The sequence below is a fragment of the Protopterus annectens genome, chromosome 13.part0 (assembly GCF_019279795.1).
Source record: "Protopterus annectens isolate FY-2018-M chromosome 13.part0, PAN1.0, whole genome shotgun sequence".
Taxonomy (NCBI): Eukaryota; Metazoa; Chordata; order Ceratodontiformes; family Protopteridae; genus Protopterus; species Protopterus annectens.
Genome location: NC_056747.1, coordinates 974381145 through 974397410, shown reverse-complemented (window position 1 = coordinate 974397410; position 16266 = coordinate 974381145). Strand labels below are relative to the sequence as shown.

The 16266-nt window shown below is 41.8% G+C and overlaps 1 protein-coding gene across 1 annotated transcript in view; it reads right to left on the bottom strand.

Annotated features, from left to right (window-relative positions):
• ACLY (ATP citrate lyase) overlaps positions 1-16266 on the bottom strand; it is a gene marked incomplete at its 5' end in the record, with an annotated part of 1378630 nt that overhangs the window by 581599 nt on the left and 780765 nt on the right. The window contains 1 exon segment of the mRNA XM_044054761.1: positions 14678-14782. Coding sequence (XP_043910696.1) covers positions 14678-14782 — 105 coding nt within the window.

The following is a 16266-nucleotide window of genomic DNA, read 5'->3' as shown; positions in this document are numbered from 1 at the left end:
GCCTGGAGCTGACTCAGTGCCTGGGGAGCTAGCTAGTATTTCGTAACACCAATGCCACTAATATGGGTAGGATCAGCTAGTGAGCTCATCCAGGTAGCTACACGCAGCTATAATACTAGGAGAGGGAGTGCACTAAGATGCATACCATTGTCAGTTCACCTCTGCACTGGAATGATTGCCTAGTGCAATCTAGTGCCCTGCCTCGAGTATAGTCATATCTACACACGGCAAGGCTTACAAAAAGCTTATATAAAAGTTTTACATGCACCTCCAGTGAGTGTACCACCCCATGTGTGTGTGTGTGTAAATGGACTCAGGTTAGCTATATATATGGGCCTGGAAAATCGATTATCCATCTAGAGCTCAACGCGTATTTATTACGAACAGTGCCACTAGGCTTCATAAGCCAACACCACGCTATTCTAAGCATCGATTGTTCCCTCTATTGGTGATCACTGGTGCATTACGTTCAATCAAACTCGTACCCGCTATAACCATCCCGCCCCCCTGTACACCACTTGTACATCCAGGGCGATTGACTAACCGCACCCTCACTAGGGTGTCCGAATGTATGGCGCTTTTTATGCCCTCACGGCACCACTATGTGCTATTCAAATTTGGGGTGCCCGAGAAAATCTCTTTCTGCTGCCCACTTTTAACCACTGAAGTTGACATTTGGCAAAAACCACTATGGGGACCGATGGGAATCCATATAGGGTTTTGCCAAAGTATCTGTATGGCAGCTAGTATTCATTGCATTACAGGGGTAATGAAGCCCTAAACAGGCTTGCCATCTAGGTCATCTTGGAGCTTGGTATGCTGGATAACGCTGATAACATAGGGGGAAGTACTTCGTGGGTTCCCTGAAACATCGCTGGATCTCCCGGGAGTTTTCTAGGCGGATTTTCGTTGGTAGCAGTCAGGTTGGTGGCATACTTCTTAGTAGTCCCAATGCTTCCTATCAACACAGTGGTGCTTTTGATTCAGGTAAGCAGTCTCATTGCTACCCATTCTACTTATTGGTGTGGCGTGGTTAGTTCATCGTGATGTGTCTAGCTTAGGTGGCTTTTATTTGCTGACATTTGGCAGCGATGCATCTTACTTTTGTGTTTTGAATTCTTTAGTGCACAGGAGCATTTTTTTCTTATGCGTAGTTGTGGCAGGACAACAGTTAACAGTCTATCTACTGTAGTCAGCATTCAGTTCATGCATTGTCTTATTGCATCAGTCATTCATGTCATCAGGACTATGCACTTTGTATGCATGTTCTATTCAGGCATTTTGTTGTGATGCTGAAACATTCGACTACAGGCAGGTGGGCTTTGGATTTTGGCAATCTACCATTAAGGTGTTCTTACTTGGGTGTTTTCACCATCTGACTAGTTGCTAGGGTGCAGTCTACGTTGTTATGGTCAGCTTAGTTTCTATTTGTCAGTCGGGATCATTGCTTTGAGCAGTCATTGGTTTCCACGACTGGTATGGTGGCACTAGGTCATCATGACTGTGGTGTGATGCGAGATAAAGGCCGGCAAACAGCTGGTTTAGGCCAGTATTTGCATGCGGGAGGAAGTCATATATATATATATGGTAAGGGCATGTTTGAATTCGATAGATAACACCCACAGGTAAATGCTATAGGGGTGAAAACCCCCAATTCTCGATGGCCCGATGCAGGTGTTACTTGTTTACCAACCAGTGAGCCCTATGCACCTAAGGTGGAGCAGATTCTAATTATCCTGGGCTAGCAATGTTGCATCTGAATTTCTCTGTCCCAGACTTTTTAGAGCTACCACTGAGGTCTGTGTGGGATGGGCTATGCAGGCGATCTACATCATTCTATGAGTGGCAAAAATTGGCCCACCCGTGTGCATAACCTGACCAGCATTGATAGAGCAACAGCTTTTAGTTAAAACCTATTGCATTTCAATTGGCCCTCATTTTTGTTCCAACAAGTCATGCAGCGACACTGATCTTTCGGTGCAATAGTTTTTAAACACTTTTTCACGAGTTTTCACACTGGGATGCTGATGCAGCTGGATGGGTGATCCCCTGAAAGACTTTTTTTGTGCTGAAAAATCGGTATTACTGATGTACAGCAGGTCGACGATCATGTTTACTACTTGATACCAACTATTGTATAAGCCACTGATTGGCACCTGTGCAATCTGGGGGGTTACGAGCTATATTTTTGTGTCCCTCATGGCGCTTGGAACCTGAGTGCATCGATTCATCTTTATTGGCGAATCTGTTGATTGCTGATTCAGGCGTGATTGCTTACATCATTCTTGACAGGTGGCATTGGCATTCTACTGTGGGATGCTGGAATAAACGTTTTTTTCTTGAGCTTTTTTTTTGGCATTATCTATTCTTTTAGCTTATGCATCATTTTCTTTATTCACGTGGAGTTTGGCTTGTAGTCTGTTGTACTGGAGGCTGAGTGGGCAGCTTACTACTAGGTGGGTCATCATGCTGGAGGCTGGAGTGGCGAGGCAGTCACAGTGCATTCTGAGGCTGTTACTTAGGCTTATTTCATGCTGGTGGACTTTAGTCTGATCAGCTTTGGATTATCTTGATCTGAGTCTTGTACAGCTACTGGACTTAGCTGTTATCTTAGGCATTCACAGATTTGCATTCATTCATCTTATTCTTTGACTACTTTACTACAGCTGACTTGACAGTGCTGAGTTGCAACGATTGGTTCATGGGTTGCATTCAGGCAGGGTCAACTTAGGGGAGTGGCATGCACGTATTCATTTGACGGATTCTGAGTCTTTAGTTTCTGTATGCTTTACGTATTGATCGACACTGATCATCTGTAGCTATGCTGTTGATCATGCTGTTGAGGCACTGAGGCATTGCAGGGCACATCTATCTGGAGTGTCTGACTGGACAGGCATTTTTAAGGAGCAACCAAGGTTGTAGGGTTTACGCGGTTAGGCTGATGGCAGGCTGCTCAGGGTTTCCATGCACGTCACCCGTGATACAGGGCATTTCGGAACTATGGATATGACGTCATCGCACGGTGTGTGCACCTACTGAGGCTGGATACCGTGGCACTCCACCTTACGTAGTGATACACAGGTTCAAATGTCTGATCGATGGGAATATGGATTAACACCTATCACTATAGTGTGTGTGCACTGACACATACATATCTGGACCGGAGTTTGTTGTGGAACATTAGCTAGCGTAGATCATTTGCAGTGGAGGTGAACCTGATAGGCTTAGGGGTCGCCACAATGGGATCACATGACTGATGGGATGGCCGATGGCGGCGGCAGTACGGGTCAGGTGTGTGTGTACAGTCATATGTCTATTATTGCACTACTAACATTACATACTCCATGCACCGCTGGGGATTATTACAGACATACCCCTCAGTGCAGGTAGGCTAGCTAACCTACATAGGCTGGAGATGGACCATTCCTGCTCCAGCTAGGCATGGTATGTAATATGCACCTAGTGATGGATAGGTGCACATGGCATCATGCATCCTAAATAAACCTAAATTAAATTGACGCACATACAGGTCAGGCATAGATCCATGGGATGACCCACTGCAGAGATACTATCTAGTCTGATTGTATACACATATCCCCTATATGGAAGGAGGCTCAGTCGAGCCCTCAGCCTGATCAGGGTCATGCACTATTCACCACCTTTTATAGGCATGTATTGCAAGTACATACAGTTTGGTTTGGAGTAAAATTATCATGCTGATGTCGTACATTTTAATTACTATACTAATTTGAACACCATTGTATACATGTATGCTACGCATGTGCTGCATGTACTGTGATGTCAGGCTGGGGTAAACAGATTATCAGTAGCGGAGGCATTTCATGGCCATTGAAGATGCATGGTCCCTCAAGTCGAGGTTTGCTAGTCACTAGGCTCAGGGGTGCAACGGGTAGCATTGTCAGATTCAGTCATACAGGATACATTTTTGTGCTTATTGCGGGGACATGGCTAGCTTTATGCATATCCATAGGACTTGTAGGGGACCCAAGGAGTTTTTACATAAAATATGGTGTAACTACAGCTGAACAACCAGTCTAACTGACTTTGTTTCTATAGTATGCACATAGTGCCCGACTCCCACTGACTGGGGATGACGCTAGTGCAGGGTGGAGGTGGGGAGTCATGGATGCACCTCTCCCAAAGCATAGTATACCCAAACAACTGTGGCTTTTGGCAACAATGCGGATGCCATTGTACATACATCTCAGGCATGTGCTACCTCAAGATGCAGCAGACGTTCTGCAATTAAAAAGTTTTTACCGCCCTGAACGGCCATTTCTTAACTGCACTTTGGTCAGCACTAACTATTACTTGTTTAAATTTAGATTTGGAAAAAGTGGCCTTTACATCTTGGTGAAATTTTACCTAACTGCGCTATGGGACCCTCCATTAACCGTGAGCTAGAAGATGTCCTGTCCAATGCACAACTCAGGGCGTGTTATCAGGATGCCCTCGTCTGAGCTCAATAACCAGTGCACAGCCTTTAAAACCCAGGTTAAGTCTTTTCCCTAATTCTGGTTACATGTGCATTGTAGATATTAACACGGGATGTGTGCTATCTGGTTGCAACTAGTGAGGCCTAGTTACGCGGGACCGCCTAATGACAAAGCTCTGGGATGTGATCAACCTGGATGTTGCAGGCCTTTTACAAAAAACAGATCGCTGTGCACTAAGTAACTTATCTTCACACCAAAAACTCTAAGTATTCGGGTTTTTTTAATAGTCGACAATCTCTAAAGGGGATTCATTGAACCCTCCAATTATAATAAAGTTTTTTTACATTTCATAATTTTGCACTTAACCTTAAACTCAGTTGCAGCTATACGCCTTTTCACGTTTACCTAGATAAGACCTTTACGCACATAATGTCGTTTCAACAGGAAATATAGGGGTGGCTCAACTACCCTTAGGTTAGCCATAAGTATATATTACGTAGCTAATCGGCCACTTGAGTTATTAATATGTATCACAAGATCGCGTATAGTGCAAAATTAACAGTTTTTGTGTAACAGCGCACTGTATCGTCCACTTCGGGGCTGCACGAAAAGCCGTTAACAATTACAAAACAAAGGCGTAAAGCAATCATTTATGGACCGCTGCCTAAACATGCCTTAAAGCACCAACCACTTTGCCGTCTGGCTGACAATTGTGCATAGCTAAAAACCCCTGGCTCATGGGCCCATGGCCTCCTTTGAAACCTCTCACCTTGCTGCTGCGTGAATATGCGCTAATGCCCAATTAGGCCTTTTGATTTGGATTTCACACTGCACACAGCGACCTTTTAACAAGGCCTGCGGTAACCACACATGCCGTGTACATACATGCGGCGCATAAGCGAAGTGAAAATAGAACCGCACCCTCACGAGGCCAGTATGGCGTTAAAAGGAACACCAGCTAACACCTCATGGCCTCCACACACCTTAGGTAGCAGAGAAGCCAGATAGCCATTATTACCCTGTCAGGCATTTGCTATTGAATTTGGGTACTACACACTTACGGGATAAGCTTTTACTGCGTCGAACCCCATCCCGTTTACGGTGCTCAACCATATACCAGTTTAGATGCCGTGGGGTCTTAAATGATGGTCAACATGCCAGAGGGAACAGTCACTTTCAACGGTTCATTCGAGGTTGGTCGCTGCTTCAGGTCAACCAAATACTGTCGACCATGGTCCGGACGGGACTGTCAATCTCTGAACAAATCTGTCCTCGAGATATGCACAGTGGCCTCAATCCGTCATAAGGCTCGTACATACAAAACATTACAGTGCAACAATTCTGATTCCATTCCCTGCATGTACAAAAAAGGGAGTTTCATGGGTCAATTTTGTCAAATGTTTCTTTACATGCAGAAACTATGCCTAGCAAGTCCAGATGTGATCCATAATTAATCACTCCTGCAGTGAATACCGCCATTAGCATCTTCTATAGCTTTAATGAAGGTAGATAAATACGATAAAGTGGGGTTCATGGACGCAGAGACCCTCCACAAAAGAGTAGGGCTTGCACCTAGGTATTGCCGTATGCACACCCTTGTTTGTCTTCCGATTCTGTGGTGGGCGTAGAAACCCAAAAAAAGGGAATGTGTCACATTCTAGGCCCACCAAGTCACTATTCCAATATGGTAGAATAGGGAGGTCCCCTGGGTATAGCCTTACCATGTAGCCTTGCATTATGTACACAAATTACGGTAGCTGCAAATATATAAGCAAAGCCTATACTGATGCTGCACCCAGGTTATTTCGGCAATGCGACGATAATGGGCTAACTTTAAGCTGAAAACCATTTTTAGCAAGTTTCCACCCGGCATTTTGCTCATTTAAGTTCAAAGTTTCACAAGGCCCATATGGGCATAGATTGCCAAATCGACAGTACCATTATTATAGATAATAGTGACCAAGGGCTAGCCTTTGTACAAGCACAGGGAATTTCATACAATCACCAACCTTTCCGATGTTTAGGGTTCATGGCTCATGCAAGCACAGGAACTGACACAAACTGTATTACACCCTCGAGCGCATATATATATATATACTTTGTTTTTTATTTTAAGCTAAGTGTCTAGGTTAAATGTACGGCAGCATACCACAGGTTAGCATAATACCACCACCAGACAGGTCCCAAGGGATATTACAGAGCAGAAAGGCACCAGTGCTGTGAGGACACTATGACCCAATCTAGTCAGGAGCCAATCTGGCCCACCTGTACTAAGAAGGAAGAGACCATCAACACATCAACACACACATGTGTGTTTAAAGTGTGTGTGAATCAGAAATCAGAACTCTGTTAAACAAAATCCCAAGCAGCATAAATATATCCCACAGTGAGAAAGAAGCACTCAAGCTTCTCACCCACAATGACCAAATTAAATTAAAGCAGACAAGGAGCAGGTGGCATGACCGCCATCACAACACCTGCAAAAGGTCCCAGAGGACAAACATATCTCACAGTCCCCAAAGAGGCAGTATTACAGAGCTTCAGAAACATTGACTCCACATTATATATAGCATACAGACAGGAAATCACTGAAGAGGAACTTGATTTCATGTCCTGGATTCACCCACAGTGAAGGCCTGTTTGGGATCCCAAAGATCCACAAACCAACAGATTATGAGACATATAGTCTCTTCCAAAAGACCAAAACTGATATGTTTCTGAGTTGCTACTTCTACTTTAACCCAATAGTCCAAACTCTGCACTACCTCAAGACTCTAGTTTCTCAGAGATCCACATGATCCAAAAAGAAACACAAGACAATATTTTACTTGTCACCCTACATAACTTGTACCCAAGCATCCCTCATAAAGAAGGATTACAACTGGTCAAAAAATATAGAGGAAATGGCAGACCTCAAAGGGCTGACATGCACACTTCTGAAATTGGTCCTAAAGAACAACTTTTTTGAGTCTGGGACACCATATAAACAGGTAAAAGGAGTGGCCATGGGAGCAAGTTGCCCCTGATGCCAACTTGTATGCGCCTGAAGAAGACATTAACATGGAATTCATCAAGGTCCACCTGTACAAGAGGCACATTACGATCTTTTAAGGGCACACCCCAGGAACTAATGTCTCCTAGAGAAGTCATGAACAGTATTCCTTTCCTTAGCTTCACCATAGGAGATAGAGGCAGCAAGGTCAACTTCCTTGACATTACACTCAGCTTCAATGACAACAGGACCTTCCTCTAACCTATATAAACCTACCCACAGGAACAACCTTGACTACAGAAGTTTACACAACTTCATGAAGAAAAATAATCATGACAGTTTATAGACTCAGCAGAATTGTTAGCAAATGCTCAATTCAGCACTATGAGCCTACAACTCAAACAATTGTTCCTGGATAAGAACTACCCCAAGGGATCTGTACATTAGGAAATGAACACAGACAAGGCACAGCATCCTGATTTACGGAAGTTCAAAAGAAGATGTCCAAAGAAGAACCTCAACCAAGGTTTATCCCTATCTCCACTGACAGCACCAAAATGGGACACCCTGGCATTAAACTGGGACATCCTGACCTGCAACACTGACCTCTGCAAGTCATTAGACCAAATATTTTTATAAAACCACTCTCAAAACCCTGAAAGGAAGAGAGACACACAGCTGAGACACGACAGACCCATAGGGACCCTACTGCCAGTGTATATGCTGTCAATACATTTGCACAGATTTAGTTAAGATAGGGAACAGCAGTCCCATCTATATAACAATTTGACTAACCCACCCAGGTGGTATTGCAGATGCAACTGCCAATGCTTTTACATTGGCATGACCACCAGAAAACTCAGCGACAGGGTCAAAGAACACTACCAAGCGATCAGACGCTCGGACCCCAACAATGCCCTGGCCAAACATGCAACACACTGCAAAAAACCAGCCAGGTTCAACTTCCTAGTACTTGAAAGTGCCCAGTTTTGTGAGACTCCAGCACCCCACTTAAGTCAGAGAACTAAAGTGGCAAATTAGGCTACTGACACACCCAGGGCTTAATAGTCTTAATATCAAATGCACTCAAGTGGATCAGGTAATGGCAGGTATACAGGCACTACACAGTACCTGCCCACACCTGAGGTCACATGACATCACAATGTATTTATTGCCTGAAGGAATGCACTTGTTTTGATTTTGAAGAAGTTCTGTACACAATAAACGAACTAAAAGCGCCAAATCAAACTTTCCTGGTGCGTCGCTATACAAGAAGGCCCCCACAAAGGGTCTAGTACAAAGTGTTTAGTTTTAAAAGTGTAGACAGTACTATTTTCATATATATACACATACATATATATATATATATATATATATACACATATATATATATATATATATATATACACATACATATATATATACATACATATATATATATATATATACATATATATATATATATATATATATATATATATATATATATATATATATACACATATATATATATATATATATATATATATATATATATATATATATATATATATATATATATATATATATATACATATATATATATATATATATATATATATATATATATATATATATATCCACATACATATATATATATATATATATATATATACACATATATATATATATATATATATATATATATATATATATATACAAATATATATAAATATATATATATATATATATATATATATATATATATATACACATACATATATAAGCTGCTCTGACTTTAGCAATGTTAACAATGTTTGCAAGTTTAGCCACTACTGCAATAAAAAGAAAGAGAGCAACGTGAGCTCTAACTGTAGATCCAACTGCGGGTCTGTAATAAATAATGTAAGCCGCAACTGCCGCACAGAGTCTACTGGCAGCTATAACTGCCGTACAGACACAAACGTGACCAACAAGCCTGTACACCACAGCGTAAAACAGGCAAGTTCCACCCAAAACCCCACTAGCGGTAGCAACAAAGGTGATTTGAACGACAATAAAGTTTTACACAAGCACTACCACTGTACAAGTGTCTATGATGTTAGTATGTCTAATGCAAATTGCACAAATAATAGTACTAATGTTATCAAAACACAGGCGAGTGCAAACAAGTTGTGTAGCGTATCCTACGATACAAAGAACACAGCGGGTAGCACTAGGACCTGTACAGAAGAACCTGGCTGCGGCACAATAAAGCCTGCTGGCGCCTTACCCTTGGCGTACAGCAATATGCCCAAAGCCAATGGTTTCAGCCATGACCTTAGTGTAAAATGTATATGCAGCAGTGAAAAAGAAGACTCAGGCAGATCTAAGACAGTAAAACCTGCGTATGTAAGAAGAGATGCTTTCTGCAATGTAAATTTCAACTCTGCCTATGTGAATGCATGCCACAATACAAATGTAAATATCTATCCAGGGAACTCTAAGCATGATTCTCAGCACCATACTCGCATCCAGACTGTCAACCACAATGCAGAGCACAGCAACCAGAGGCCTAATACAAAGTACCCCAGCGAAAAGCAGAGTCGCCCCACTGAGAGTACTGCAAGTCCAGATGATATAATAACTGACCAACCCACTAGCATGCAGGATAATGTAGGGGTCTACAAGACCACAAAAGTAGGGTACCTACCCTGCTCCACACCTACTAGCCTAGAAACCCAAAAGTGCATGCGCCCCAATAAGAGGGAGGCCGGTAGCCCTGTACCTAGCACAAGCAAAGCCTCCCACCTCTTTACAGCACCGCCCGAACCACCAAGGCCTACAGCCAGCTGTATAGAGAAGCCAGGCAGGCCCGGCCCCCCAGACCAGATAGGCAGGAGCTGTAGAAGTCACCAACTGGATGTAGGTCGCCACAGCGTCCACTGCCTCGACCAGCGCGTTAAGGGAAAGTGGACGGCAGCACCCCACCACGAGGGTTCCACCTCCGCAGTCCCCCCCCCCACCATCCCCACCACCACCAGACAGGTCCCAAGGGATATTACAGAGACAGAAGCCCGCCCCGAGGCCGCCAGCAACAGCCCCCTGCTCAGAGGATGACACTGACTCGACCCAATCTAGTCAGGACAGCCAATCTGGCCCACCTGTACTAAGAAGGAAGAGTACCATCAACCCCACACTCAACACACACATCAGTGTGTTTGCGAAAGTGTGTGAATCAGAAATCAGAACTCTGTTAAACAAAAAACCTCCCAAGCAGCACCCAAATATATCCCACAGTGAGAAAGAAGCACTCAAGCTTCTCACCCACAATGACCAAATTAGAATTCTCAAAGCAGACAAAGGAGCAGGTGTGGTAGTCATGACCGAAGCCGACTACAACACCAAAATGCAAAAGGTCCTAGAGGACAAACAAAGCTATCTCACAGTCCCCAAAGAGGCAGTATTACAGAGTTTCAGAAACATTGACTCCACACTTATGCTACTAGCATACAGACAGGAAATCACTGAAGAGGAACTTGATTTCATGTCCGTGGATTCACCCACAGTAGGGCGTCTGTTTGGGATCCCAAAGATCCACAAAAACCAACAGGACCCTCCTATGAGACATATAGTCTCTTCCAAAAAGACCAAAACTGAGTATGTTTCTGAGCTGCTGGACTTCTACTTTAACCCAATAGTCCAAACTTCCAAGTACTACCTCAAAGACTCCTGGGAGTTCCTCAAAGAGATCCACATGATCCAAAAAGAAACACAAGACAATACTTTCCTACTTGTCACCCTGGACATAACCGCCCTGTACCCAAGCATCCCTCACAAAGAAGGATTACAACTGGTCAAAAAATACCTAGTGACCCACCGAAGTGTAACACCTCAAAGGGCTGACACCCTATGTACACTTCTGAAATTGGTCCTGAACAACAACTTTTTCGAGTTCGGGGACACCATATACAAACAGGTAAAAGGAGTGGCCATGGGAGCGAAAGTTGCCCCTGCCTATGCCAACTTGGTACTCTGCGCCTGGGAAGAAGACACCCTTACCCACATGGAAGGGTTCAACAAGGTCCACCTGTACAAGAGGTACATTGACGACCTCTTCTTCCTTTGGAAGGGCACACCCCAGGAACTTAATGTCTTCCTAGGAGAAGTCATGAGCAGTATTCCTTTCCTAAGTTTCACCATAGGAGACAAAGGCACCCAGGTCAATTTCCTGGACATCTCGCTCAGCTTCAACCCTGATAACAGGACCTTTTCCTCTAACCTATATAGAAAACCTACCCACAGGAACAACCTCCTTGACTACAGAAGTTTACACCCCAACTTCATGAAGAAAAATGTAATCAAGGGACAGTTTGTGAGACTCAGCAGAATTGTTAGCAACGATGCTCAATTCCACACCATGAGCCTACAACTGAAACAAATGTTCCTGGACAAGAACTACCCCAAGGGACTGGTCAACAAAATAGCCCGGGAGGTAAATGAACACAGACACTCCAGGCACCAGCCCATCCTGATTTACGGGAAGTTCGAAAAGAAGATGTCCAAAGAAGAACCTCAACCAAGGTTCCCTATCCCTATCTCCACTGACAGCACCAAAATCAGGGACACCCTGGCACTAAACTGGGACATCCTGACCTGCAACACTGACCTCTGCAAGTCATTAGGGACCAACCCGATTTTTACCCATAAAAAGTGCCACTCTCTCAAAACCCTATTTGAAAGGAAGAGAGACACACAGCAGAGACACGACAGACCCATAGGGACCCTACCCTGCGGGCAGTGTATATGCTGTCAATACATTTGCACAGAAGCCCCAGTTAAGATAGGGAACAGCAGTCCCATCTACCCGCAAGGGCAATTTGACTGCAACTCCACCCAGGTGGTGTATCTCAGCAGATGCACGCACTGCCAGTGCTTCTACATTGGCATGACTACCAGAAAACTCAGCGACAGGGTAAAAGAACACTATCAAGCCATCAGGAGAGAGGACCACAACAATGCCCTGGCCAAACATGCAACGCACTGCATCAAACCAGCAAGGTTCCACTTCCTAGTACTTGAAAGTGCCCCTAGTTTTGGTGAAGACTCCAGCACCCCACTTGAAGTCAGAGAACTAAAGTGGCAAATTAGGCTAGGGGCTGACAATTACCCAGGGCTTAATGGTAGTCTTAATATCAAATGCATACTCAAGTGGATCAGGTAACATAAGCAGGCCCCTCCTACCTACAGGCACCTGCCTACACTAGTACCTGCCCACACCTGAGGTCATACATGACATCACTTAATGTATTTATTGCCTGAAGGAATGCACTTGTTTTGATTTCTGAAGAAGTTCTTGTACTTTACAATAAAAGTGCGAACGAAAGCGCTCAAATCAAACTTTCCTGGTGTCTGCGTCGCTTTTTCCATACAAGAAGGCCCCCACAAAGGGTCTAGTACTGTGGAACAGTGTTTAGTTTTTTTAAAAAGTGTAGCAGTTTCAGTACTTTATTTCTTCATATATATATATATATATATATATATATATATATATATATATATATATATATATATACATATATATATATACATATATACACATATACATATATACACATATACATATATATACATATATATATATACATATATACATATATATATATATATATATATATATATACATATATATATATATATACATATATATATATATACACATATATACATATACATATATATATATACATATATATACATATATATATATATATATATATATATATATATATACATATATATATATATATATATATATACATATATATACATATATATACATATATATATATATACATATATATATATATATATATATACATATATATATATATATATATATATATATATATATATATATATATACATACATACATATATATATATATATATATATATATATATATACACATAAAAACAGGAATGTCTGCCTTGCCAAACCACAGAGGCTCCAAGCCCTGGCACACCTCTACTAAAGAATGTCAGAGTTCTGCTCAGACAAAAATCCATAGACCCCCCCCCCCTTGCAGGCCTTTCCAAAATCACCAGCCACTGTTCCCCCTTCTCATCTTTGACGATGTCAGCTCAGCCCAAGCAGATGTGTGAACAAGCCTGCCCCATACTGGCCAACAAGGTCAAGACAGAAATAGCTGGTGAAGAAACAGGATGGTCCATAGTCTCTTCATCAGACAAATGGAGATGTCTAGCAGGGGCTGGACAGCAGAAGTTTCTGGTTTTAATTTCTTCTACTTCCTCTTCTTGAAAGGAGGATGCATATCTGAGCAGGGAGATTCAGAAACCACGGTATCTTGAGTAAGAAGTGGAATTTCAAGATACACCAGGAGAGAGGACATCTGTGCAAGGCCTAAGGAATGAAGGCTTGGCAAATAGAACACTTTTTAAAACTGTGTTCTGCACCTAAACAAAAAGAGGCATTTATTGTGACCATCCTTATATGGAATCTGCCTCACAAAATCACATTTCCTCTTTCTGGATGACATGTACCTACAATAAACAGAGCTAAAAGAAAAAGGAATGTGGAACTTATTTGACCAAGGCTCAGTATCTGCACCTAGTCATACGACCTATAAACTGAAAACAAAATGCTGCATTTGGAGAGGTTCTGTTTTGCACTCATATGTCACTTATGTGCCTTACATTTTGGACATAGGACACGTCTGACGTACAGCACATGGAAGGACCTAGGGTAGGCTCTAGTATGTTGGCCAGATGTACAGCTAACCCTTGGCAGGATACCCTTATAGTAAGGATCACACTCGTGCACTGTTAGTGAAGACTACAGCGTACTTTGTTTAGTGCATATTCAAAAACACAAACCATAAAGCAGCAGGCATAATGACTCGGAGTAAACACCAATTATACAAGTAACAAAGCTTGGGAATACAGTCCCAATGGCTCACTGTGTGCTTAAAAATGTCCACGACTGTTTGAAGCATTTCAAGAAGTTTAAATGACAACTCCACCTCCTTAAAAACATTCTATTAAGAAACAACAGTTAGCAATGTCAGTGCAGTTACTAATGCTAGTGCACTTTATTTTATCTTGTGGCAGTATTCACTGTCTGCCACAAGATGCACCTACATCAATGTACAAAATCCTCAGAATTATTTTCATGATAGTATAAACCAAGTAACATGGTCATAGTGAAAGAAATCAAATAGCATATCAGAAATTAAATTATGTTTCTTACAGTTGCTGGTCCAATGATGGTGACGCCTTTCTCATCTGCCATCTTGATAAGCCTTCTAGTCAGAGCTTCTGGAATACCTTCAGCTATGATAGCAATCGTGCGGATCTATAACATAAGCACAGAAGTAAGCAATGGATAGAAATTATTGTGCAGAAATGGTTTTATGTAAAAAATTTCAACAGCAACAGATTTGCAGTACCATCTTACTCTATGAATAACAAATCAGCACCAATGAACCAGCTCCATGGCACACAACAGCTTGCAAAGGATGCAAGATGAAGATATGGGATTCCAAATAAATGGATACTTGTACGATTTTGCCAGATTCGTGTCTTATCTGCTCAGTTAAACACAACATTTTGTTAAACAGACATATATTTGTTAGTGATTTCTGTGCTAAAGGCCCAAATCTGCACTTTATTATATCAATAATGTTCATTTAAACATTCAAATTAATACTATACTTTTGCCAAATATTACTCTGATTGTTCCTTTTCTCAGAAATGGAAAGAACAATAAAAAATTCTGAAATTTAATGCGCTCACTAACATAAAAAAGGAAATCTCTTTTCTTGCACATACTAGTAAGAATGTGATTTTCCCCCAAAGACATGGTCACTACTTTATGCTTAGATTAAGTCACTTTGGAAAACTGAACTTACAGACTGAACATACAGACCGTCAAAACCTGTGGTACAGAAACAATTAGCTGTAAATATTTCAGGTCTTTTAGTGCTAAACAAATATCTACCAAGCAAAAAGAAAACCAATGACTTGACACTTCAGAAACAGTAATGCTCCAAACAAAACGACTGGACAATGGGTGCACAGTGGACAGAACAGCCACAACTCGAATGTCTGCAGCAGGGATACCTGAAGAAAGCAATGGAAGCACTCATGCTTCTACTGGACTAGCATTTCATGACATCATATTCCAACAGACAGCAGGACACCTGATGGCAAAAGCTAATGCAACTAAGTGGTAATTCTAATGGTGCAAATCCAAGTTGTGAAGACCTCTCCTCCTCGTTTTCAACCATGGCAAATAAAAACAGGGAAATGAACAGACTGTTTCATGCGCAATTCAGAAATCACTTTCAGAAATGAATGTGTAAGGACAGTAAGGGATGCAGAGTCCTTGTCTAAGACCAAATGTTGTCCCAAGACATGAAGGTCATCAGTTCTGAGATCTACACTGTAACTGGGTAGATCGGCTGGTCCAAAGGCACTTTTCAGCCATAAAACAAAAGTACAGAAACAAAACCAAACGTGAATATTCAAGCAGTATGCAATATTTAAGAACAAATGTAAAATCACACTTTTTTTTTAAATGACAGTACAAGATGTGGTGATATATATACCAAGATGAAAAATGCTGAACATAAACGGATTTCATTATTTAGAGCTGATCACCCCCCAGGCTTAAATGGTGGTTATAGCACTAAGACTTTACTAAAGAGAAGTACTAGAAAATAACTGCTCCTTTAAATTTTTGAATGATGTGATTTGATCATGTGATGTAGACAGTTTATTTATTGACCAGGAAAGTCCACTAGATCAGAAACCCATTTTCAGTGGAGGTCTGGGGAG